This window comes from Neodiprion fabricii, chromosome 5, assembly GCF_021155785.1.
Source record: "Neodiprion fabricii isolate iyNeoFabr1 chromosome 5, iyNeoFabr1.1, whole genome shotgun sequence".
Lineage (NCBI taxonomy): Eukaryota > Metazoa > Arthropoda > Insecta > Hymenoptera > Diprionidae > Neodiprion > Neodiprion fabricii.
In genome coordinates this window covers 33,409,638-33,437,410 of record NC_060243.1, presented here as the reverse complement: position 1 = coordinate 33,437,410, position 27,773 = coordinate 33,409,638, and the positions used below count along the sequence as shown (strand labels likewise).

At 40.2% G+C, this 27,773-nt stretch overlaps 1 protein-coding gene across 6 annotated transcripts; it reads right to left on the bottom strand.

Moving 5' to 3' along the window:
* Positions 1-694: 694 nt before the first annotated feature.
* LOC124182333 (KN motif and ankyrin repeat domain-containing protein 2) lies at positions 695-27,773 on the bottom strand. Of its 6 annotated transcripts, none has more exons than XM_046569444.1 (10): positions 27,489-27,773; positions 17,747-17,926; positions 16,572-16,771; positions 16,254-16,485; positions 7,682-7,785; positions 7,322-7,402; positions 6,899-7,120; positions 5,521-6,812; positions 3,909-4,512; positions 695-2,701 (listed from the first exon to the last, which is right to left on the bottom strand). In XM_046569444.1, exons 2-10 carry the CDS (start codon positions 17,790-17,792, stop codon positions 2,252-2,254), a joined length of 3,231 nt encoding a protein of 1,076 aa, XP_046425400.1. In that variant the 5' UTR covers positions 17,793-17,926; positions 27,489-27,773; the 3' UTR covers positions 695-2,251. The 6 variants fall into 6 exon arrangements, with proteins under 6 accessions (XP_046425400.1, XP_046425401.1, XP_046425402.1 ...); XM_046569445.1 differs by lacking the exon at positions 27,489-27,773 and adding an exon at positions 26,219-26,376; XM_046569446.1 differs by lacking the exons at positions 17,747-17,926; positions 27,489-27,773 and adding exons at positions 17,171-17,300; positions 17,385-17,552.

Sequence of the window (27,773 nt, the reverse complement as noted above, 5' to 3'; positions counted from 1 at the left end):
AAGCATAGCCTCCAACAGCCGAGAAGAAACATTTGAGTTGTAAACCAGACTACAATAACAGCAAAAAGTTATGCGTCAAAGGCTTAACTCAAATAAAGAATTAATTTTTAACAAATCACGGGAAAATAATAATTAAAGAAGTGGATAGTAACAAATCCACTCAGATTATCTAAATTGTAATAACTATATTACATACAAGATACAAAGGCACAAACAATTAAAACACATTTCTATAGTAACTAGAATTTTTCTAAACTATTTCAGATAGAACATTATTATTAATATTTTCAATAGTAAAATTATTATTTTTTTCAGCGATATATGTATATCTATTATAGGTATGTGGTTCTACGTACGTGCAGTGCACGTCATATATTCGCCATGTATATATAGATATACATGTATATACGTGAATAATATACTCGTTATATTTTCAACTTATATAATTTGATATAAATAACTTAGTTTCATATTCACAACCATCTAATAAAAATCTTACACGAGGTGCAGGTTTTATAAAGACAATACAGCTGCCTCGCATTAACGTCTCCCTCTCTCTTAGTAAATACTCTCCTCTAATAGTTCGAATAGAATTCGTGGACCATTAAAATCCACGCGCTTCGTTAGAAGCATGACAGTTACTACGTATGGTAGTGTTTTAACAATCGTTATTACCATTATTATATTCTTTTTACATATAACGTACTTTATCAGTTGCCGAGGAAAGCACCCCTAACACAATAATTCTCTTTGTCCGAAATGTTTTACTGTTTATTTCTGTCGTTTTCCTCCCATCGACTTGTTCCATCTATACTGATGTGTCGTTTCAAAAATTTTAGCAGCCAGCTCCACGTCAATATTTGTATTAAGAGTATCATCGTTATAGGTGCTGATTCGTTTGATCCCAAATTGATATTAGGCCTTTTCAGTCTATTCGCAATTGGCATGAATTTGATAATGGTACATATCAATAAATTTCCAGAAAGATGAAGATCAATAAGCTTCGATATTTAGATTGGAATGTAGTTTACACGTTACTCTGTAATCTGTCATTCGAAATCTCTACGCGTCATACAGTGCGCTGGAAGACCATTAACTTCATTCCTCGTGTGACAATATGTTATTCGTATGTTATTCGTGAACATTTCAATAATCGACAAAATGCAAGGTTCAATTATCGGACCGCCTGTTTTCATGAATGAATGTTTGTGCTCTGTTCTATGCATACCTATATATTATCTTTCATCTATACAAATAAGTCTGTATGTATCAAGTTTCTTCACAGTACTCGAAGATTCCATACTCGAAACTTTTAATATATAACTATTCAAATTGTAAATTCACTTTCTTGTAAATCAAAAACGATTCAAAGAAGTACAATACCTATATTGTATAACAGGCAAGACATGTGCCGCAGATAATTAATTACAGCACCAATTGAAAAATATTTCCTTTATTCTAATGAAATAGAAATGAGAAGAGATAAAAAAAAAAATGTTAAGACAAACAGATGAAGCAAAGAAGAGAAGGGAAATTGTATTAATATTAACAAAAATGTATGCGTAATGTTTACCTTAATTTGGAATGAAAAACAATCCTTAGATATTATATACAAGAGTCCTAATCTACAATCGACTCAAAGTAAAAAAAAAAATATTTCTCAACTTTGATTTACTTGCACGACGTATCTGACGTATCTCATTGTTAGTAAAGTTTGACATGGTTCAAAGACCATGCGAAATTATAGGAAATCATTTTGCATTAGATGTGTATTTCTGTCAAAAAACAGATTTACACATGCATATACACATACACACACACACACGCGCGCGCACGCACACACGTAATGCCAGATAATTTTTTCGAATATTCAATGTTACAGAAAGAACGTGAAAACATTTTGGTTAATCACGAATAACACGTATTCCGTCAGGGATAGACGTACGACTGTAACCGTGATATTATCCGGCATACTTATACATATATTCACGGTATTGTTTCAACATCATATCTGAAATTATCGTCATCTTTCGAGCAGCCATTCGTTTAATAAAAAGATAAAATAAAATAAAAGAACATAATACGATAAATAAGAAATCAAATGCACTCCTCTCCTACAGGTGTCTTCCATCATTTCTAGATATGTGTTGGTATTATACAACAGTCTCCATAGCAGATCATAATTCAATGGTGATCATCGGATCGGAAAAAACGCCGTTATTAACTTATAATAACGAAAAATTCGTTCCCTTCACTTGGACAAATATTTTGTCGAATTCAACGACATGGTTGAAGAATGAAACCTTCTCGATGGTGCCGGACTCACGGGCGCCGATGGCGATGGGCCTCCGGTTGGTGTCGTTGGTTGGGAGCCTCGGCGGCTTCTCCTCATTGAGGAATACGGACTTATTCCACGATTGACGTACTCGTGGGCGTAAAGCAACACCCCGATGTCGCGGTTCCCGGCTTCGAGAGCGATTTTCAAAGCCGAGCTTCCGTCCACGTCGACGATCGACGAGTCGCAGTCCGGATGGCCGAGCAGGAGTCGCACGATCTCCGTGTGTCCGTGTTCCGCTGCGCACATCAACGCCGTGCTGCCGTCTTCGTCCTGGATGTTGACCGCGGCACCGGCGTCCAGCAACAGCTTGGCCATGTCTTTGCGCCCATGAGACACCGCGAGCATAAGGGCAGTTTGTCCGTGCTAAAGAAACAAGGGTATTGGAATGAGAATCATTTCAGAAATTCCACGAAGCATCGGGTTGTACTGTTTACGGTTCGCTTCTGCCACCATGTTGCTAAAATTTGATAATTTCAGTTCGTCTTTAAAGTGATTTTGACAAATATTAACACGTTTTTAACTTTCAAAGTAAGACGTGGTTTTCAGTATTCGCGTCCTGCTCTTATTTTCGACATTTGAAGCGCTCCAGAAATTTGACAAAAATTCGGGCAAGTTCTACGAGGCTTCTAGTTGAAGATCCAATAGTCCCAGTTTTATTTTTTTGTAAAGGGGAGAACGCCGCGTACCTTCTTGTTCACAAAATATACACATAACGAAAAATCACGCAGTCACGAAAGACCCCACGTTTCGCTTTAAAGGTTAATCTATAATTTACACAATGTAGTATTTCTGCTGTAATTAACTAATTGTAAGTATCAGAATAGAACGTCTTGCAAATTCCGTCAAAATTGTACGAAAAGGTTTCGAAGTTATCCCGTGAAAAGTATTAAAAAACGTAGTCTCCAGTAAAATCAGATTAGTCAAACAATTATGGACCATTTTTTAACTTTCAATGCTTGAAGCAAAGATAAAACTAGTATCTTTCTAGTACTGAAGTAACGAATGTAAATTTTTAAGTATTCGCGAATGCGGAAGCGGATGCGTGTATACATTTTTAAATCCGGCGCCATTTCTCTATGACTAAAAGTTGACAATTGGTTGACTGACAGGTACACCATGCAAGTCGCACGCACACGTTAGTGCCGTTTGCACCTTATTCTGGAAATTGGCGAGCTGGTCCGAACCAAGCAGATTGTTGATTTGATTATTTAACGACAAATTGTTCACAGAAACAAATTAATTTTAAGGACAGAATATGATTCAAACGTGAAGACAAACTTTTATAATAAAATTTCATCATGAAACTCACGTCTTTTTGTCTTATCTATTATTACATTCACAATTTTTGTAAGCAAAATATCAAGTATATGCGACAATCACATTTGCAAAATATTCGCATGGTTTTTGCGAATGCGGATATTTGTTACATCACTACTTCGTGGTAACGTCTTATACCAGTAACCTTCTCGTTTTTCAATAGCACCTATTCAAAGCCAATTTAAAAATAAAGCGCGAAGAAAGAGTGGACCCCCCCCCCCCCCCCCCCCGGAATACGTTCGAAAATGTTTACCTGTTTTGCGCGAACGTTGACGTCTGCCAATTGGAACAGTCTATTAGCGACAGACGAGTGTGTTGAGTTCCGAACTTCTGCGAGGGCAGCTAACATGACGGCGGTATAACCGGCGACGTTAGCCCTGTTAATGTCGCAAACTTTGGAATCGAGTAGAATTGATACGACGTCGAAATTCCCGTGAGAAACCGCGTAGTGCATGGCGGTGTTGCCACTAGCGTCGTTCATGTTTACAATGTACTCTAACAAAGAGCTGGAGGTTTCCTCGAAGCAGTCCAGGTAGTCCTCAACGTCGAGAGGGTTCGCGGTTGCCGTGCTCGAAACCTTGAACCATTCCTGCTGTATTATTGTCGTCGCGTTTTTTATCTGATGACTGATATTCCGACTGGGTGATTTTTTCAGATTGTCATTCAGCACTTTCATGGCTGCACCCATCTCTCGAGACGGCTTAACTTTCTGTCTGGGTTTTTCTTGGATCGGTTGGAACAACGCCGAGTCCGGCAGACCGTGCTTCTCTTCAACTTCGGACTTTTCCCCTGCCGGCGATGATTCCTCAGATGATATTTTCTCATCGTGTACCTCTTCCGTCTCCGAATTCTGGAGTCTGAAGGTCAAAACATACAAGTAAGAACAGATCACAACGCATCGCCACCTGTCCAAAACAATTAACGCGTCTAAAAGACGCTTCATGAACAAATTTATAGACGTCTCGGACTGTTTTTGTGTCGCGCGATGGGTAACTCCTATATACGAGTGAAATGGTCTCATTCCAGAGGCACGCAATATACTTTCCGCGAACAAAGGAAACAATGAGAGTATAAAAGAAAAGCAGAGTACATGTTTCACCATAAATTCCTTTCCCATAAACGGGAAGCAACAATTCACGCGGTTTCGAGACAGAACATCCTGGCTGAATGATTCAGGAGAAAACGAAGCCGTAACGATAATGGAAAGAACAGTGCATTTACCCAATTTCACTCTCACAAGGCGTTCCCAATATGTCGTTCGAATGTACAACGGCTAGATAATTATTCGGAAATTCGGTTGAACACTGCCGAAGCATCGATGTCCTTCGCTCGATAAATTCTGCCTTTTCACTTATCCACCATAGCAAGCGGCACCCCGGAGCAGACTAGTGACGAACAACAGTCTAACTGCCTTGAGAGCCCCACAAGGGTGAGAAAATTAGCTTGTGAGTCGTGCAGAGACCAATAACAACAACGCACTGCTACTAGCCGGGCAAAAAGTATTGATCGAAAATAACAGTCAGGGATTTTGGCCAGCTTTTTTTGCACGGTTAGTACGAGCGGTTCTCCGCACTGTGCATGACGGCTATGGAAACCTCACCACGGGCTGTAATTACGTTTCCATGGTGACGCTCCAGGTGGAACACAACTGCCAGAGACGGTTATAATAGCTGGCAACACTTGTGCGGAAGTCCCTCGGCAATCTGGATGTCGGGTGGCCGTCTGCGCAACTGTTGGCGCGAAGAAGCGGTAAATCTGAATTGAGATACCTGGCGTGCAAGCCGAGCGATTCACGCGGACTCGGGTAATGATTGCAGCTTCAATATCGTTGTATTAAAATTTCGTAAGCAAGATTTCAAACTTACCGGTTGTTAGATTCGTATTGTTCCTTATTGTCAGCGTCGTACTTGATGACAGTTGAGCACGGTATCTTGGTGTAGGTATCCTGCCGCTTGAACTGCATTCTGCGGACGGTCGGGGAATTCAGAGAAATATAGGATGGCCTGGGTATGCGCGATACTTGATTATTGTTCTGTTGATTGATATTGTCGGTGTTGTTTACGATCTGTTTCGCCAATGTCTTGATAGTGTCCTTGCAATTGTCACAGTAATTCGCCGAACACGAAATGCTGATGTGTGGCGATCTTACAGAATCGCCGACCGCGACGTCGATGAATTTCTTTTTCAGGGTAGAAGTTCCGAACTCCCGTTTCTTCGGGGTCAATCCTGTGGTGTCCGTGGATCTTGCGGCAGTCTTGATCAAACCGTCGACCGTGAGCCCAATCGACTTGGTAGATTTTCTTGTCAGCTTGCTGTCGCCGTAGTTGAAGGAATGACTCCTGGTCCCCAGAGCGTTTAGTGATATCGTTTGCGCAGAGACCGGGTCCGGTCCTGAAGCGGTATTCCTTGTTCCAGGACCAGGTTTGGCTTCGATACCGACGTCGGAAGATCTCGGTTTCACCGTTACACCGACATTGGAGGTCAACTTTAGAGGTTTCGAAACTTGCACAGCCTGATCCTTCTTCTCAACAATCTTCAGGAGTGGTTTTACTTCCGGAACACACTGCGTTTCCACAGAAATCGTTTGTACTCTCTTGGGGGTGTTCATGACTTTATGTATCCGCAAACTCTCGTCAAGTTCCATGGCGAACTCTTCACTCGTCTTTACATCTTTCATCGTTAAAGTTGTCTCAGTCCCGCAGCTCCGTGTGTTTAGATTCAACATTTCCTCTTTTGATTTTGGTGATATTTCGTCGTAGTAAAAACCACCACGTTGAAGAACCTTCTTCCGCTGATTGGTACGAGAGATCACTGAATTTTCTTTTTGCACGTCTGACTTATTTCTGATTAGGTCGTAGTCAGGATTTATCGTTTCAATTCGAAGATCGCTTCGTTGAAGAACTTTACGTAGCGTTAATTCTGGAAAAATGTTTTCCAACTTTAAACCACTCCGAGATAATTTCTGTTCAGGCCTTCCCATAACGCTTGGTAGAATGCTTTCGATCTGCAGCCTGCTACGCTCCAGTTTCATATGAGAAATGTTCCTCTTAGGTGTTGATAGCAGAGAGTCATCGATGCTCGCGGTGGTCTGATCGATATTTTCCAATCGTTGTTGAATCGGCGTACTTGTCACCATCCCGGCATCCCTGGTCCTTGTCTGAAAGTTTCATGGTCCATAAGAACAATTTACAAAAATTGGTCCAGGATTTAAATCGAGCAAAGAGAAGTAGCGTGATTATTCACCTGCTGGTGAGACACTCCAACGTCTCTGGTCATAACTCCGCACATGGTTCCCATGTCTCTGGTGGGAATTTTTGGGTCCGGAGCAGAATGCGTCCGATCCTCGGAAAACGATTGACTTCTGTACCTGTGCAGCGTGCTTCTGTTCTCAGTTTCCCACCGATTGAACTCGTTGATCCTCTGCTGGAGATGCCTTTTCTCTTCTTTTAAAACGGACACTTTAACCTACAAGATTGTTACGATAATAAAGACCATTGTCTTCCATGTACGACGGGTAGAAAGTACTCGGGAATTTAGCTACAGTTATTAGATGGAAAGGTAACTAGTACGGAACTAAGTACAGCCAGCTACTGAACATGGAAATGATGCGTGCACCGAGTCATAAGCGTGTATTTTTGTTCACACATTGCCGCGAAGGATACTCACTTGCAGCATGGGGATCGCCTTGACTTGCTCCTCCAAATCCTTCATCCTTTCAAGCGCGGTCGCCATCTGTTCCCTGACATTCTGATGGAAGAAAGATTATTTCAAGATGAGCGGATATGCACTGCGTGTACAATGATAGTTGACCTTGGAATACACTGCAGCTTGAAATTAATGAACAAGAGAACGCGTGACGTGCTACTTATTGGTATCTGATGTCATCACGTATATTTCTATCGACGAAAAATCTCGGATTGAATACAAGTTTCTGCGGAACGAATATCCCAAGGCCAAATATTTGCTCTTCAGCTATTTTGGCGAACAATTGGAGGAGGAGAAATAAGGTTACGTCGTTTTATTTACCTGCAACGCCCCCGTACTAGGGTTAGAATTCCCGCTTGTAATGCTGGCATTGTCCAAGTCCGGTGAGCCCTCCGTTTGTGCGGAAGGTCGCGATACGCAGGCATCTGAAAAAATGTGCGTTTCAAACCGTGGGTTCTGACTCTAGGATATCGGCTGTTAAGCTTGCATGGAGATAATTTTGCGGTGAGATTTTTGATACCAGATGAGAAATAGAAAATCCTTGACAGTGAATATAACCAAAGGCATGTTGGAGGTATAGTATCTACGTTAGTCCCGATTTAGTCACTGTGTGTAAACACAGTTCGTAAAGACCAACTCTTCGGATGAGGTCAAATTTACTGAAATATTAGCATAGTGTGCCGAAGACCAGTGTTTAAGGAACAACGATAACAAGTATAACACTCATGTGTGTTTGCATAGAGATAAGATGAACTCCAACTTTGACCTTGTAATAAGATGGCATAACAGAATTTGCATATAGCTCGAAAGAGCAAGACGCACGACATGAGACAGAAAGGAAAGCTTGATTCTCAATTACGATAGACACGAGATATTGTCGTAGGAATATTTTCTTGGTGAATGGTAGTTCAGAAAACTTCTCGAAATTGAGATATCAATTTGCTGTAGCTTCTGTACTGCTCGTTATCAGGGTCGAAGATGTGTTGTTTCATTTTATCTCTCTACCGCTCTACGCATAAGTGCATAACTATACACCGAAAGAATTAAAAAATATTTGTGTTCAAGCTTTGTTATGGTGCATTGCGGAGGTGCAAAAAGCAAGCAAAAACTGGACTGTTTCGACTCACTGTTCTTCCGTTTTTTGATCTTCAACTTACAGAACGGTAGACGCTTACGAATGAAACTTTTGACACCCATTTTTCTCTATATTTAACTATAGATAACACATAATATGCACAATCGTGACGTCGATTTAACGAAGTAGCCACATTTTAATTTATCACAAAACTTGCTTGGCAACAAAAAATTAGGGAGACAGTGACAATTAGACAACGTCACGAAACTATTATTAAATCATCAGATTGAGAATTATTCATGTTTTCTCGATTTTTCCATAAGATCCAATAGTAAAGAGATTATTCATTGTTAGTAGATATCGAGTTATTAGTTAACATGGTTGGCAGTCTTTCGTTCAGGATTGCATGTTTCTTTTTGTCATCATTTATCTATTTCAATAATGATGAAAATTTTATTCAAACTTTATTCCTTGTTTACCATAACAGATCGATATATTTACACATTAATATTACCGAGTTAATTAATTAACAGTAGTTAAGTAGAATATTTTTACTACATATATATTTAATGAACACCCCCAGGCGTCACATTTTGATTTCGTTTATTTTTTTTCCACACCGATTCCGGACCTTCAATTATTATCACTTAATCATAGCGAAAAGGGTGGAGAATGGAGAGCTACAGTGGCGAGAAAATCAGGCCAAGGGTTGACGGAGGGAAATAATTAATCTCAATCGCACTCGAAGAAGTACTCCATCATTTCCGCATTACATTTACGACACGGCTACGCGAGTTCAACTGTTGCTTCTAACAGTCCGACACTGCGAGATGGACTGAGAAATTGCCCAGAAGTCAAAGGAGTGGGGATTCCCCTGGTTCACGATCAGCCCGAACGTTATAACTATAACCAACGAAGCGCCGTCTTTTCCAGAGTCACCTCCTAGTTGATATTGTCATTAATACATTTAATTACTGATGTCCTTATCATCGTTGTCATTATTATTACCGTTATTATCAATTTAATTATTATTATCACTGTATGCAATCTCATCGGAAGGTATAATGCGTATTCCTAATTTCGATTCGAGAGCGCCAGAGAAACGAGAGGATGATTGGCATAATTCTATACAGAATTGGAACGGTGAAAGGATCGATCGGGATGAAAAAACTTTTTTTCAACACAATCATATTTATTTAATCATGACTCTTCTTTTCGATCTCTTTGGGACGACAATTTTTCTTGTAGGGACTTGGATGAAATTCTGCGAAGTGTTTTTTGTGTGGACAAACCAATTAATTAATTGGATTCGTATCTTTTGTATAAAAATTTCACCTCGTACAGAATAATTTTTACTTACTAATTTCGTTTCTTTTATTTTCGACCCGTGATGTTTATTTATACGATTTTACTCATTCGCAAAAGCATTGGATATACAAGGAATCATCTTCGCAGTTCTTCGCGGTGTCGTCATAACTTCGGCAAACGTGTATTAAAATATCAAAAGTCAAGTGGCAGGTCTTGCAATATTAATCCTGCCGAAATACGAACCCGAAACTTTTTCTTAATACACGTTAATCTAATCTTCAAATAGAAAATTTCGCGCATTGATCGCCTAGTCGGCGTTTCGGCGTTACGTGACATGCCTACAGGATGTAATCGCATACCAAACTCGTAACGCTTTTACCCAGAAAACCACTGGTTATACGCTCAAATTGCATGTATAAAGGAGAATCGACCATCAAGAAATCATCGCAGAAAATGGCAAAGCAGAGAAAGAGAAATCCAGCGACGCGTTATTCAGTTCAACCCGATAATGCGCCAATAAACAGTGTTCAGCAATATCCAGCAGACAAGCCCGATTAAATACCACTCAAGTATATCTATGTATGTATACATAGGTCATAGGTGCTCGTGAAATGGCAGTTGGCGAACAGGTGCGCATTAACCGCGCGGATGCGTAACTGCAGTCTGCGGCACATGTCGTCCAACTTGATGGAAATTGAGCGCATTGATCCAAATACCTTGGAATAAACTCTTTTACGATGATCATGATGATGATAATGATGATGATGATGATTCAGTTCGGACGATCATGTTACGTAGGCAAAAAAAGCCAGACATGAGAATGATGGCGATGTGTGAGTTTCTCTTCGGATGATTAAATGGTAAAATGAGTCAACCGCAGATGATAGAGTGGCAAATCAACACGAGGCTGAAGTTAGTAACGTTAACGTAACGATACATGAGGAGAAAAAATTATTATTGTACGATTTTGGGACGACTTTCAAGGAATTGACTTTCCAGAATGAGTGCATCGTTGCGGTAACTTCATCCTGATTAAAAGGCTAAGTCTTGACTCGATCGGTAGTCATAATGACATATTTCTCTTTCTACGTCGAAGAACCGCATAATGTTACGATTTTTAAAGGGTATACGGAAAGGCCTGCAGCCTGCAGCGGAGCCGTTTGCAAGGTGCTTCGAACGGGGGATCGGTGTGCTTTGGTGCGTGGCCAAAAAAACACCTGTTTCCGTCCGTTGTGTTCGTTCAGTGACCAAGCCGTTTTTCTTACAACGTAGGCTACAATGTGTAATAGCTGCTTTTCGGTTGAGAATGCGAGGCAAGGGAAGAGGGCGCATCGGAGCGCGGAAGACGGCGAATTATACGTGTGTTAGCTACATCCGTGCATCCAGTACACCGTTGCGTTGCACGGGTGAAGTAATATCCCGTTCCTAACCCTAACAACGGAATATAAAGCGAAACGTATGGTAATGGCGCGAGATTCGATTCTCCCGCGCTTAACGATCCCTGCGCGATGAACTTTGCGCATCTTGATATGACGTCTGCATCCGCCTGTCGTTGTGATACGAAAACTCCGTTCTACACTAATTTTGAAAAAATTATCGCTAGGAGTTACAGGGGTGGGGTTGAAATTCTGAATTTGAAAAGTTCCGAAAGCGCCCAATTCGAAATCTTGCATTTCGGAACGTTCGATCAATTGAAACTTTATCGTTTCTTCAAGGTTTGATTTCTTCACTTCAAGTTTCGCCACCAAATAATTCGGAATTAGGCGCTTTCGGAACATCAACCGCGTCCCAATTTATACAAACTTTACGGAAAACGGATAACAAAAACCCGTCTTGTGTAATAAACGATAATTCGTCGTACCAGGCTTATCTCGGAATCCTGTACAATACATGCGGGAAAAAAGAAAGCTCCTATAACAGACATATTATTATGGGTACATATAACGTCGGTATTCACTACTCGAGTTTAATTCAGCATGCGGAATGCCGGAGACGAGCGGCCACGTTGCGGGCTGAATAATAGCGAACGTTATTGCGGTGTGTATGTACATCAACGGCCGACTGATCCTTTCCCACAATTCAGGAGAGAACGAAAGTTCAGTTTTATTGTGTTCTGTGTGTCCATGTATTATGTATTATGTATATACGTTGTTACGCGCGTAATTCTGCACGGGGATGCGCGTGATATTTTGCAAGAGAATGCCCAGGTTATAGATAACTTATACCGTTTAAATACCGCGATCTTGTGTATACTCTATAAGCTGGTATTACAAAACTTCTAAATATAGCGAACCGATGAATATAAAGATCCAAAGGCGAACACGAATGCAAATGAGAATCCGTGGTTGGCCGAACCCGTTGCCTCTTAAATACCGTTGTTTCTGCGTTGACAACTGTCAGGTACATTAATTGTCAATGGTATAAATTCATCGGTTTGATTAGTTTCAGATTCGATCGATACCATGAAAAGTTGCTGAATGAAGCTGCGTCGGCGTTTTTGTTATTGCAGTTCCGTTTGTCCGTCACGTTGTTCGATGAATAATCAGTGTCGGATAAACAAGCTTCAAAACAAATTTATTCATCGCACGTATTGCATTATACTTACTGATCGTGAAACACTTTTTAACCAGTTTATCTAACACCATTTCTTGGAATGGTAATCTCCGAAATACAATGGAATTATTTGTTAATATAATTCCATGTACCGTTGCAGACGCGTCGATATTTAATAGATTTTACAAATGTACTTTTTCAAAAGACGCCTGTCACACACGATGAAGTAGCATAAGCAAAATTCATCGGTAATACACACGATAATCCGGCCACATAAAACCCTCACGACTTATCACAATACGACGCCCAGTTATACTACTATCAAAAGATATCTTGATAAGGCTTTGTTTTATCCTGTTACTTTATCTACATATTCGATCCAACCGTGTACTTTAAATATTATCAATACCGCCAGAAAATTGGCGGAGTTTCTTTTTTCGCTGTTTGAATTATAGTAAGTTGAAATACGTCTCAATGAAAGTTCATTTTTTGTTATTACGACAGGCATTTTTGCGCCAGTTTGCAAAAAGAGAAAGTCTTATTTGGAAAGTCCGACGACCGAATCGATCAAATGTTTTTTTGCAATGTCGCGTAGTCAAGTTTTAAAATTAATTGAGACGTTTAAGAAATTTATCTAATTATCATTATAAACTCAAGTCCTCTTTTCTGTATTCAGTTGTTTTCGTGTATTTCTATTCGATATCAACGATCTCGAGTTTTTACGCCAAAATGCAAGATTCGAAATTTCTTGTTCATTTTATGTGCTCGATTATCAACCCTCCCAAAACACCCACTCAAAACTTCTAATTGTCAACAAGGTATAGGTTCAAAAACCTAAATACCCCAATTCATTGAATAGGCGGATACCTGTGTTTACCCGGATAATGATTTTATGACTATACCTGGATCTCATTCTATTCGAGAACCGTTATTTGCAACGCATCTTGAAGCTTACCTGCGTCGCCGTAATGCAAAGATATACATTCGTTAATATTGAATATAAAAGAGAAAAAAATCAATTTACCTATATAATAAAAAAAAAAAAAAAACGGTCAATATAATGACTGAAACTTGGATTTTAATACCTAATAAGGAAAAAATCAGGCGGCGTTCCTCTTCACTGATACAATAATACAGCTGTAATGAAAATAACAAGCAGAATAACGGCCAAACGATTTTTTCAACAGTTTTGAATTTCGAACGCTCTCTCGTTGCACAGTGGCTGAGGTACCTGTTCAGACTTGCTTTTATCTTGTCTAATTGTAAACAACGTGCAACGTCAGGCTTAATTCAACCGGCAGCCATGGTCATCAGCTGATGCAGCTTAGCAAACCGTTTCGATAAGCTCTCGAGATCCAACGAAGTATGAGATATGTCTCAGGTTTGTAATGAAAGAAATGTGTGAAAGGTGTCGAGAAAAATGATAGCTGCGGAGCATTGACTTGAAGGAAAATAGACGAGCACGTGTCGGATTTTTGCTCGGAGCAAGAAGACGCGAAACTCTCGAGAGGCGGGCAAAATTCTGTGCTATTTTTGAATTTAATTATTGAAAAGATTATGAGGCTAGTAATTTGAGACACTGGATGAGGGGAAAAACAATTATATCGATACAACGCCATGAGACGTAGTTATAACGGTCACTTCGTAACGAACGATTCGTCAGTGTTTACTGGACTGTGCATAACTACTTTGTTGGATAGCTGCACGAAAGGAATCGAAGCATAGAAATATGAAATTATTATACCGAAAAGTTGTAATAAACTTTAATAATGCATTCTACTTTCTATTTATATTGTTTTAATTATGAATTGCAATCGTTATCGTTATTCTGTATCTTGGACTACATTGCCGAAAGTTGTACCGAACGGGTGGAAACGGTGAAAGGAAGCTGCGTTGTTCACGAACTAGTTATTCAGTAGCGCAGGGAAGAAATATTTTCGAAATATGCATTGAAATCAATTCGCATCACCGCGATTACTTCCCGATCTTTTTTTTTATATCACCGAAATCGTGACACTACTTTGGTTTAACACCAGGAAATCGCGGCTAAAGTTTAAAATTTGACGATTTCGCACCAGCTAGTTGAAAAATATTTCACCGAGTGTCAAGCGATGTTACATTTTAGCAAACAATCGATTCTTGGTTAAATCGCATGAACGCAATCAATGATTTCTAGTCACAGAAACTTCGAGTTTTAAGTCTTATTTTATAATGTATTAATGTATTATGATCTATGCCTTACTTGTTTTTTGTTTCTGCCTTATATAGAATAGCTGATATTCGTAATAGAATTCCACTACGTACTTCCAGTTCATGGTGAAAAATAAATCGGAACTACAACAATCCTCGTCGAAGACAGGGACGAGAATGAACTTCAACATTTCGTCAAAAGTACCTGGACATTGGCTAACGGTAGTAAATATGTAGAGAGGACGTGGGAATTTGTTTCCAGGGACCAGGGATTACTACCTGACATGATGATTCTAGTGAACGGGGCAATTAAGTTCTCTACCTGATTAGGGTTCGGAATCATCGTCAACGCAACTGTCCCTCTCGAAGCGACTCAAAGAATAGATGTGCCCGTTAGGAAATTCGGTGGTTCATTTCAGCCAACTTGCAACAATTTTACGATTCTATGTACTATCGGTTAAATAAACTCCAGCCTTGAATTCAATTCCAATTAGGAATAACCGATCTATTAATTCTGAATTGTCATCTAGAATGACCTATGAAGATGCGATATACCAGCTTCATTCATGGATCACCAGTTACAGTTATCGTGACGATAGTGTGTAAGAATAGGCTGTCATTTAGCGCACATGTTACCACAACAATGGGTACCGATTTGGCGACTGACATGCCTTGCTGCTTGTTACAGGATACAACGAAATTTTGAAAACAAAAGGCACGTGTGAGAATGAATGTGAGAACGCTACTACGAGTCTCTGGACTGTAAATTATGCGTGACGAAGATTTGAAGTCTCAAGTCTAAACGCTTTTTGAAGAGGAATAAATTTATGTATTCTGTAATTATCTTGGACTGTCTTAAATACTAGAGAACGTTTTACCGAGATGAACACAAGTGCAAAAGAGTGCCTACAATAAGAGGAAAGTACGTTTCTCTTGCATTGCATTATGTCCCGTAAGTTTTGTTATTTTGTTCTTGTTTTAGAAAATACGAAAAACTGATAAACATTTACAAGATAGCATAGCCGTTGTTCAAAACGGTTGCTTATGTGTAATAAAACGTAGGAATAATTTATTTCATCTTGTTCTTGATAGAACGTATTGTCTGATTCTTCGCCAAATATTAATTATTTTCAGTTTTAACAAACAAACATTTCGAGGCAAGTGACGATAGAAACCCGATTATTTGAACCGTGAACCGTCCCTGATGTATGAAAGCTTGTTTACCGCCGCCTGTGGCCCGCTGCTCACATTACACGAAAGTTATAGCAGTTGCAAGTAATAACGGCGTAGATAGTGGGAGTTACCAATTTGCACGAGCGATTTCTTTCGCCCTCATTTTTTATACAACATACTTCTGATTCTTTCCTAAGTGTAAATTATTTTCAGTTTAAACAGTCAACATTTCCAAGCAAGCTTTGTTGAATCCAAATAATGTGAACCGCGAACATCCGCCCATAATATCTGAAAGCTCCTCTACCGCCGCCTGTGGCTGGCAACCTTCATTACACGCAAGTTACAGCAGTTGCCAGTAATAACGGCGTAGATATTGGGACTCACCACATTCTTTTACTTTATTCCTGATATAACATATTGTCTGATTCTTCCTTAAGTATAAATTATTTGTAGTTCAAACAGTCGACATTTACAAGCAAGCAACGTTGAATCCCGATGATATAAACCGTGAACATCCGTTCCTAATATCTGGATCCGCATTACACGCAAGTTATAGCAGTTGCCAGTCATAACGGCGTAGATATTGGGACTCACCAATTTGTTCGGTATAATTATGACGATCCGAAGGTCTGGAGGATCTCGAAGAGCGTCTCAAGGTGTCTTCAAAGTCGCCTACGACATCACTGATGTCTAGAATCGGTGAATGCTGAACGTTACACGGCCTGGCGTGACTGGATCGCGGCAAAGTGGTGATACCATTGGTCGATGAACTTTCCTGCGCGATTTTGGGCAGCTGGGATTCAATGCCGGCCAGGGCAGGACTGACCTGAAATTACGAAGAGCTTGTGTTATTGATCGGATTCGTAATCCGTGATGAAACGATGTCAGGTGGGTCAGTAGACATAACCTTACCAAGCCAAGAAGAACTTCCATCGATTGACATTGTCGTCGACGTTCCCTTTTCCTTCGCCTCTCGCTTACTCGATCCGATCCAGAACTTCCAGCAGCGACAGCTTCGCAGTATCTCACAAAATCCAAGTCTATGTGATATCCATAAGGACAGCAAAGACATTTTGTACCTATCGATCCGGATATGTAACTTTGACTCCCAACTGTGGAAATTGACAGAAATATTGTGATTTAATAGGCGTAGCTAATGAAATAGGTGGAACAAAAGACGATTAGATTTACGGCTATCAATCGGTTATCGTTATGATAAACTAATGGAAGAAAAAATCGTATTTATGAAACTAATATTCACTGGAACTGAGCATCTAATCTTTATTACTTTTATTCTAATATTACTAGCGAGTACTACTGCAGAACGTAACAAATGCAAACTTTTCGACGATAAATTAAACACTGCAATAAGACAATCATTCTCTCTCTTCTCTCATCATTCTTTTTTCCGAAGTATAATCGGTCAGTTACCCTGCTCCGTGATATGTTATCTAGGAAAGTAGAACACCTCGTACATCATATTCCAATTGATGTCTGATATAGGTACATACATTAACAAATCTTGCGATGCTTGCGTGAATTGTGGCACAATTACTCTTTGGTTACGTAACGATATCCGACGTATGTATATTTGCAAGTAGGATTCTCAAAGCAGGATGGTCAATGACCTCTTGGATTACACTGAAACGGAATCTGTTGTAACTATTGGCTGGAATCCAAAAGCCTCCGTTAATAATAATCTAAGAAAGTTCGTTAGCCTCGCACCTGAGTTCCGTTTACGCGTTATGTTTAAATGACACTGGAGCTTTGGGCCGTCCGAGTTAGCCGCTTTTCAGGGACGCATCAGGGTCAGGGACCCAGGGGCCCAAAGTTTTTGATTACGGTTCATTGATGGCTTGTTTAATGCTCGTTGCAGTGATTAAAGAAGAGAAAAATGCACAGAATTCAATTTACTTTTTAATCGAGTTGCGAAATAGCTATATAGCTAACATATAATAACTCTTGGATTTGCATAACCCGATTCATTATTTCAATCCGTCGATACCAGTGAAACTGTATTTTTTATATCCGCTTGTCATAATACCGCGTTTGACATCATTTTTTGCTTTGTATCTTTTTTTTCTTACCGTTTCCGTTGAGAAGCGGTGCCTGAATCTCGACCGTTAGCGACATCCTTTCCGCCGTCTTTGATCTTGATATTTTTCTGTTGGTTTATATTATTTTCCACAATTTTTTCCAAATTATTATTACTCCTTTCAATTTTTCGTCACTTCGGTCAATGGAAGGAAAGCATCTTCGGGATCGACCTGAAAATTGAAAATTAAAAAGATAATTATTAAAACGTATGACTCAGTATTCATTGCCGATTCATTGCCGATTACAGTTTCTTATAGAACGCTTTTCACATAAGTTACGTTTAAAATGGTTAACCGAAGTTAGACCATAAACACGTGGCGAGCTGTCATCACGACCACGTGGTAGGAAACCACGTGTGACTAGCAAGTGAAATGATCCTACGTTAATATCGTTTAACTTAGGTACTACTACTACTACTACTACTGGTACTAGTATATTTAAGCGTCTAGACAAGTCCCAGAGCGAGCCAAAGCGACGCCGTCGAATCGTGACTAATTATAACGGACGTTGGAAAGGAACCGTCTGATATTTACAGAAGTAATTGCAAACAGCAATACCGGAAGGTAGAAATAAATGGTTAAAATGTCCTGATAGTCTCAGATTTTTTTTTAGTTTCCTAATAAAGAACCAAGAATGGAATCAACTAAACAAGGTTCAAAGAAAAATCGGTAATCTATTTCCATTCTTCTTGTTTTCGTTGCCTCTCTTGTTTTCAGTGGAAAAATAATGGAATCTAAGAAGAAACACCAGCCTATTACTTGTGGAATATAATCCAATGGGACAATTCCCATAGTATCAGTTTTTAACAGCCGTCACCCAATTAGCCCTAAGGGGTAAAAATTCCTCTGGCCTCAAGGTATAAAATTAACACCTAATTGCTGCGCCGAACGAGATACTGCGTTAATGGCCGGCGTATGCGCGCATACGTGAGCACGTAACGCGTATAACCTGGTCACGTGGTTCAAACGACGAATCTATTCTGCGTCATCCGGACGCCGCTGTAACGTACATGCAGCGGACTTCTGAGCATTTCTGACTCCTCAACGTTGCAAGTACCTTATACCTAGATCTACATGCACACAATACCGGCGCAAGTGTCTCTCTGTATTTCTCTTTCTCTCTCTTTTCTTCAGTTTCGTTAGTTTTATTTTAATTTTATCCTATGCGTATTTCCAACATTTCCACGGGCATAATAAACATTATCTATCTATCTATCTATCTGTCTGTCTATCTATTTATCTATCTATACTTCTCTTTCTCCGTTTCCTCCCCCCCCCCCCTCTTACCGTGCACACAATCTCATCACAATCTAATTTTGTCATCCGGATTTCTGGTCTGACGAACGTATGCGCACGATGCATGTGTATGCGACTTATGTCTATCTATGCATATGCATGCAGCTGAAGAGGACTGAGGAAAAACAGGAAAGAAAAACAAATAGAAAAGGAAAAAGTCACACTACCTACTCTATTATTGACGGTGCGGTATCTATTTGCGCTCTCACGCATGTTAGTGATTTGCCAAAAATGTCATTTTGGACTCGAGGGACCCATTCGCTTCGAAATCAAACGAATCGTTTCCATTCGTTTACCTTATTTTCGAGTGATTTCTGTTCGTTTTTACTTTATCATGTGATTTTTCAAGGTCAACTGTGACTTTGCAATGTTCACTTTTAATGTCACGTATGATTTTCGAAAATTTTCACCCTTTTCATGTAATTTCTGGTGATTGTCAATGATTTCTTGTATTTTTTTGATTACATAGCTTTCTCAGGTGACTTCCCGTGACTTCCTGTGATTCCATATAATCAATGATCCACTGAAAATCACCGGAACGCTGGGAAATCATTATAAATCAGCGTTAACACTGGCAAATTATTAAAAATCACGGACGAATTTGGCAATAATTAAAAATCGCACAATGCGGTTGTCATTTTTGTAACTCACGGAAATTTTTTCTCGTTTTTAGGGTAATTATTAAGTGTTTTTGGTCATTCCTCGGTCAAGTATACAATGAGAATCAGTTGAAATAATTAATGCCAAAAAAATCGAAATCATTGATCACGTCTACTCTTCATTTCGGTCCGAAGATGATCAACCAACCGTACCTACAGCAGTACACGCGCTTATACCGAAGAATGGTGTATATGTACGTTACAGGAATGAGAAACCGGTTGAAGCCTTGAAGAGGTCTGAACATCGGAGGGTCCGCGACGTATAAAATGTAAGGACGTGTAAGTATAAAAACCGCTCGCGTAAAAGGAATCGCATGCGAGGTGCTCACGATCGGTCAGCTTGAATGGAAAGTAAATAAGTAGGTATACATATTAGCCAGCCATACGAACCTTGTATCTGCGTGGCTCAGCTGCAGCCTGCGGCAAAATTTTTAACGCGCTATTACTCAGTAATCATGGCCTAGTTTTCTCGGGTCCATGGGACCCTTTAAACCGTTGAAAAGGTAACTTCTAGGGTGCAATAAACGCTCTGAAACGGTGACAACACGACAAAACCGCGGAGTGAAACCGCCGGACGAACGGTTCGAAAACAGTCACTGATTGAGTTTAGAGACACCAAGAGAAAGAGAGAACTAGGTTCTGACTGAGACCAGAAATCAATAGATAATGTACTGACTCACGCAGCCTGATAAAAATATTTTTTCCGACGCCTCCTTCTTTCCCCTTTTTTCAACCGATAAGAATCGACGATCGTGGACAGTCAATGTACGCTCTAAATTTTACTAATAATAATATTCCCAGCGTTTCCTCGCGTATTCAGATGTTGAGGCGTTAGAAACTCTTCTTGCGCATACTTCCTCATCGCTGATTGGGTTTCAATGATCAAAACGATTTCTTCTTACACAGTTCCAGCTTGTAAGAGAATGAAGAAATTACAACTGCGAGATCCGGTTTTTCGTTGATTCACACTTCTGTCTAGTAGTGCAGTCTCTGTACAGCTGAAAGGCTACCCAACCAGAAAATCGACGCCACGCGGTTAAGCTGCTGAATGAAGTGACTATTCACGCGTCATTAAGCTGCATTCGCTGGTCATTTCGATCTTGTACTGCTTGTATTGCGACTACATCCATTGAGGTTCGTCCTGACCTCCATCCGAATTGGACAACTCTCGAATCCGACGCAAATGGCATCACGGAAATAATTCAACAGTACCAACTCGATTCGATGGTCATCGATTCCGCGGTGCAGATATTATTTGAAAGTTTTCCACTCCAGGAAAGTAGGAATAGTTGACCTTAACTTAATAGTTGTAGTACTGCTACGCTTACCGACCGAGCAAACTCACCCCTTTTCTTCCTATGTTAAGTAAATCGGTCGGTAAGGGTAGGAGTGCTACATAACCTCAAGTATAACCGGTTAATTGTTTCATCTTTCAGGTTATATTTGCCGATCGGTGCATCTTGATTTGGTGTAAATATCACGTCGAATTAATTAGGGTGTTGTATATTCGCGCGAAAGTCACTCGCGGACTGGATAAAAACTTTATTAGATATAAATGTATAAGCGAACAAACTGACTAACCCTGGTACATACGAGTTATTTGGCAACAGGTGAAAAATTTCACCCGGAGAACTTGACGTGTATGCATATATAAGTTATAGTTATGTGCGCATACAGCATGGGTATACCTTATACATGGAGTAAATTAGTCAAGTTCTGCCAGGGTGGAATGTTTTTACTTCAAATAAACTTAATGGGTTAAGATTTTAATGAGCCGCTGTGTGTATAAATAAAGAGCTGCAGTGCTGAGGTCTCTGTTCGTATTTGAAAAGAGAGGGTTGACGAGAGAAGGAGAAAAAAAAATGTAAAAAGACAAGGTGGGGAAAAAGAGGAGAAAGAAAAGAAACAGGCAAAATAAGAGGAAAGCGTGAAAGACGAAGTCAAAGTACTGCAGGACGGTGTGCATTGAAACTTAGTAAAACACGAGACAACGAAACGGTCTGGATATTGTCCTGAGTAAACTGAAGAACTCCACGGCGTTGAAACTGGCAGGAAAATCCGAGCTAACCAACCCGATATATCCTCCTCAGCAATTTCTTTGCTTCCTCATATTATCTTGCCCGGCGTGACTCGAGAACTCGCCGGCTGGCTGCTTGTCCGCATTAACTTTTTGTCAATGGGTTGAGTACCAAAAATAAATGGGAACCGGATATGCCACAGTATGCGGATGAAAAAGAAAATCTCACGTATTTTTATCATTTTCACAAATCCGCCCCCAAGGGGAAGATCCGAGTCACGTGAGGCGACGCCACTTTCTTTGCTTAAGTACGAGAATAAAAACATACTCTTAAGAATCGGAAGTGTTTCCTGGAAAGTAAGACCAGGCTAAATATAGAATATTATACCTCTGGGGTTTTGGTCGTTGTCTAGTTTTTTTTTTCTTTTTTTTTTTTTTGGCGGGGTGGGGAAAAGGACGCCAGTTGGATGCACGCGAGGGCAAATTTTATTATCCTGTGCACTAGGTGCTGTTAGAAAAGATAATACCGTTGTGCCTGGTCGATTTCGACGTTGACGTATATATCTCTGAATATCCAAGTCCAAGTATCCGAAACGCGAAAAAGGCTTAACAGGGGCGGCGTTGAAGGTACGAATTTGAAAAGTTCCGAAAGCGCCTAATTCTGAGTTATTTGTCGGCGAAATTTGAAGTAAAGAAAACAAACTTTTACGAAACAACAAAGTTTCGAATGGTCGGAACCCCGAAGGCTCGAAGTTTTGAAACATTAGATTTCCAATATTCAAGTTACGACAGAGCAAATACTGAAAAGTAAATTTTCGATAGAGTAACATTCCGAAAATTAAAATGTACTCATACAGCGTGGTTTACTGAACGAGTCGGTATAAAAAATCAAGAAGCGAAAATCGGAATGACCTGGATTCCGAAGATAAAAATATCGCACAACCAAAACGAAGAAAGATCAAAGTGGTGAAATTTCACCAAGCCAAAAGTTTATCTTTGATCATTCGGAATTGCGAAATTTTTAATTTTCTTATTTTCTCATTTTCGCACTTTCATAACTTTGAATTGTCGGAGTCATACCCTTTCGGCATTTTGTTCTCTTGGAACTTTCCCGTTTCGGAACTTTGCACTTTCGGACCATCCCAATCTTTGATGTTTCGTCAAAGTTAAATTTATTTACTTTGAGTTTCGCCACGATAAAATTCGGAATTTGCCGCTTTCGGAACTTTTCAAATCCGGAATTTCAACCCAGCCCCGCTTAACAGCTCCATCTTGGACGCAATTCTGAACAAAAACACTTCAACGCATTTTCATTTGATGCCATTTCTTTATTTCTTCGTCAAATGAAAATGTCTCGGAGTGTTTTTGTTCGGAATCGTGCATATAACGGGACTGTTAAGCCGTATTTCGCGTTTGAGATACTTGGACTTTGATATTTAGAGATATGTACGTCAACCTCGAAATCGACCCCCTTAAGGATTGTCTCATAATACATGAAATTTTTTCAACACGAAACGATTGGTAATTGTGTAATTCAAGAAATTCCCTTTGCTCTGAGCTTCCCGAATATTTCCCAATTCTGCTCGGAAGTTGAAAAATGGCACGTGTCAATATCCAGTTTGTGAAAACCATGTATCGTGTATTTAATACGCGAACAGATATTACATAAATGCAGACGAGGTGCGGTTTGACAAAAACTTTAATTGTTCATATTGTATATACACAGAATGACATAAACGTTATTCTAATCGTAAACGTTATTTGGTATTATGAAACAGTACCGCCATGTGTTTCAAAGGTGATTGTATACTATTTCCTGTATTTATTTGCCTCGTAAGCACGCACGCACGCACCAGATGCCGTCATAGTTTTGCAAGACGATTATAATATCCGACCTGTCACTTCACACGCACCGTCATCGATCCTATATGGTTGGGAAAATAATGGCGCAAAATTAAAATGATAATGTAAACGAAAAACCGATGCGCAAACGCGTCCCACGATAAAGACTAAACCAAAGTCATAGATAAACCGTTAATTATTAGCAACGGAATGTAGAAACGTTACGGTTATTTTTCACTGGATGATAGAACGCCTCTCCAACTCTCCGGAGAATCGCATAACCCATTTATAGAAGAGAGTATGAAATATAATCAACGCATTTGCACACCGAAGCAGTCTGCCTGTGTGTTTGTCTCCCACCTTCTCGTGCAATGTAGCTCAACCAAAGGCGTTCGAACGAATGACTAGGCGTGTACAAACACCCACATAAACCATACGTGCATTAAGCCTAAGCTGAACTGTGAAATTTCACGTATGTGCATACCGGGTGTCGAGTAGCGATTGCCACTAAGTTGAAAATAATCGATGCATCGATTAATCGAGTCGAAAGAAATAATCGAACATGACTCGATCGAACCGGCAAGAATTATTCGATTCATCGATTATTTCATATTTTTTTTAAACCAAAATTTCGGAAATTTCAGTCCGTAGTCTTGATTTCAATTTCAGGTAAAAATATTCATGAAAATCTCGCTTATTACATGAAATAGGTACGTAGTTCACAAGACAGTGATAATAATTGATTCCTTAATCACATAAATTAATATTGTATTGCATCGTTCATGGGAGTAAAAAACAAAAATCGACTGTTAGAAAAAATAATCGAATCGGTCGATTAATCGAGGGGAAAAATCGATTATTTTTCGCCTTCGCAGTGTCGAGAGATTTAACCCGGAAAACGAGAAAAACGAGTTAATCGACATTGATCTTGACTCTCTCTCTCTCTCTCTCCACAGGAATCGATGAGAAAGGAGGACCGGTAATTGGTGGTGCATAAATCGGTGATAATTGCAACGCTAATTAACCGATGCTGTAGAGGAAGTTGTACATTCACGATGTAATTCTGAGGTGGTAATGACTCGCAATGAGAGAAGAGTCTTTCTGAGCATGAGAACTGTTCGATATGGTTGACCGGAGAAAGAAGAAGACAAATGTTTGAACAGGGGAAAACCTGTATAGATGTAATGTACTTATTCTGCATGAGAAGAGTTCCTATTTTACCATCTCCGATGTCGGTTACACGGGTGATTACGTGACTGAAAATTTAACCTCAAAAAAATGTTACCTTTCAGCGCGGTGACCAAACCCGTTCTTTCTCTCTACCTAACCTCAGGGCGTCCCCCGTATTATACCTACTGTCAACCCACGTGAAACAATTTCTCCTACAACCTCCATTAACCGTCGAAACTAATTATAGATCTAAGAGTGGAACAACCCACAAGTAAATCCAAACACAAATTTTAAGTCTCAAAGAGTATACGCAAGAAGCCCTACGATTTCATCGTGAATTTTCATTAATTTCTATCCACTCGTCCAGTCTAACTGTCAATATTTTTCCGGACAGCTCTGGACAGCATGAGGCTGAAGTTGGTAACATTATTGTGACGATTAACCTTTCGGAAAAACCGTTATTTCACAATTCCAGTAGTGTCTAAAATTCAGTAAATGATAATGAGGCAAAACGTATTTATGTTTTGGAAACTTGACTACTTCAAAGTCAGTAGAAGAATAGTAATTTTCCGTTACGTTAACGTTACTAACTTCAGTCTCCTCTGGACAGCGGCTATCTTCACGGATATGAAATCAGAGGCTTCTGAGATCTCAATCAATTATTGACTGCCCGGTTGCGGCTTTTCTGCGGTTCAACTACCGTATCGTGGTAGCAACTCACTCTGGATACGCGAACATGTATCGGCAATCAATTCACCAATATCAGCTCCGCCCTTGATCAATGTAAAGCGTGGCTTGCGATATTCAGGAGAGTCAAACGTTCGCATTAATAATTATCCGATGAAACTGATTCATCAAGTTCCAGCGTGTGCTATGCACGTGTTTTGGCATTGCTCAATGAACGTTGCGCCGCTCTTTTTTCAGCGGTCTATAACTACTGTCTCAAAAAACGTGACGGGAGTACCGAATTTCAATCAGCCTCGGAATGAGCAAAGACCAGACCGCTTTGGGTGGAACACGTAATCGAACTGAAAATTTGTCGCCCGAACACCGTGCATCGATATTAAATCCTCACAGATGAGAAGACCGTGTCTATTGGGTTTACTTAACCAAAGATCGCCCTGCAGGTGCCAGAGACATTCAAGTTTTGCAATCCGAGTTGAGCAATCAGAGTTTACGTGTTCACCGCTGTTTGGAGTGCAAATCGAAAGCGACGTTGAGTTCAAATAGAAGACAAATCTTGACCAGGTTTCCATCCACCGGCTTAGACACGGACAACTTCACACCTAGTGATAACGCTTATCCGAAGAACAAACAGTCTTGCAGAAGGACTGAAAGTAGGGTATTGCTCATATGAAGGGTGGTCCACCATGAATTGGATTTTTCAACAATCAACGATCGGCGACGTTTCGATTATACGCGTATCTTGGCGGCTCGAATAACCGGATCCAGAAATGTTTCGTAAAAGGAGCAACTCACTCAATTGGTGCAGTAATTCTCAACTCTACAGGCTGAACTTTGCTCATCCCGGAGTGTGCAGCGAGCTCATCCGGATGAAAGGATCGTTTACATCGTAATCTCACGAACAATGTCACACAGCACTGCACGTTAAACCATAGCTGATGATAATTCGGTAGGTGCGACTTGCCCGCCAAGTTGTTGAGCCACCGACTGATGTTAATCGGGCAGCTAATACTTGGCTCAAGTTACACGCTCCACACCTCGATTTTAACCGTAGGCATTCGAGGCGCGAGTGTTTGGCCACAAAATCGGCCGTACTATATATTTTTGGTCTAATGCGTTCGTACAGGAATAATGTATAAGGACGAATACGCGATGCTGTTTCGTATGCGCTCAATGTGTAGGAGTATTCAACCGTTACCTTGATCTTTAACCGCGTTTAGGGTACAGCTCATTATAGACATGCGGTCAAGCATTCTCATTGGCGGAGACGGTAATCACTATCAGCTGGAGTTGCTACTAATTTTAACGATACACATGCGGATGTGGTCATGTCGCATGTCACAATGTACGTATGGAGGAAATTGCTGAATTGAAATTTATACCATCCTGCCGCGCGTGCATGTTGATCGAAACTTTTAGCGCCGAGAATTTGAAACTACGAACCTGACACATCGACCTTGCGGCTCAAGATCAGCATTGCCAATAGGCTTATCTCAACTTTGCTATGAATCTTATCTACTTTAACTCATATTCTATCATCTATGACGCAGAGTCCTAAATTCGGAACGTGTAATGTAAATCAGCTGCGCTGAGTAATGTTGTCGCGTTTATATCACCGCTGTACGGACTTTTTAAAACTCTTATTTTTTCACACATCTTTTTTAATTGTAAATAACACAGTTGTTATTTGTTTTTCTATCACATTACGCGTTACATATTTACGCACCGATCACGTTCTACCGCGGTATGCATAATGGAGAGAAAAACGAAGCATCGAGATTGGAATTTGCGAGCAAATCGAACACGCGATTTCCAAAATGAATGGCAAACAATATGTACACGAAAAACCGTTAATTCTTAGCAGCGTCGATGAATAAATTAGCGTGTAGCAAATAAAACCAAGGTTATCCGCTGGCCGATCATTATTAGTACGCGCCACATCGTTCTATCGTTCAATCCATACGACGGCTGGTTGGCGAATAGTTGAAAATTACTTCACAGATAATTATAAATCAAGTAATGCCTGTAACGGTATGAGCCAGGGTACAACATCTGTGATACTCACTTGTGTTTTTCCTCAGCGTCCGGCGTCATCGTTGAAGGTTCCGAACAGGTATCTAGAGACGGCACATAATCCATTAGCGAATAGACGCAAGGCTACGCTGGAATCACGAAACTCGAAAAACACGTCTAGGAATAGATAATGCGGTCTTTTCGGTTATTCGCGACGGCTTGCAGGGCACCTTGGGCAACTGCGCCGACTTAGGCAACTCGTCATCTCGAACTAAGGACGGCGTGTACCGTACTCGATCTGGGATTCCGGGCACGGTGGTTGACGACTTCTTTCTGG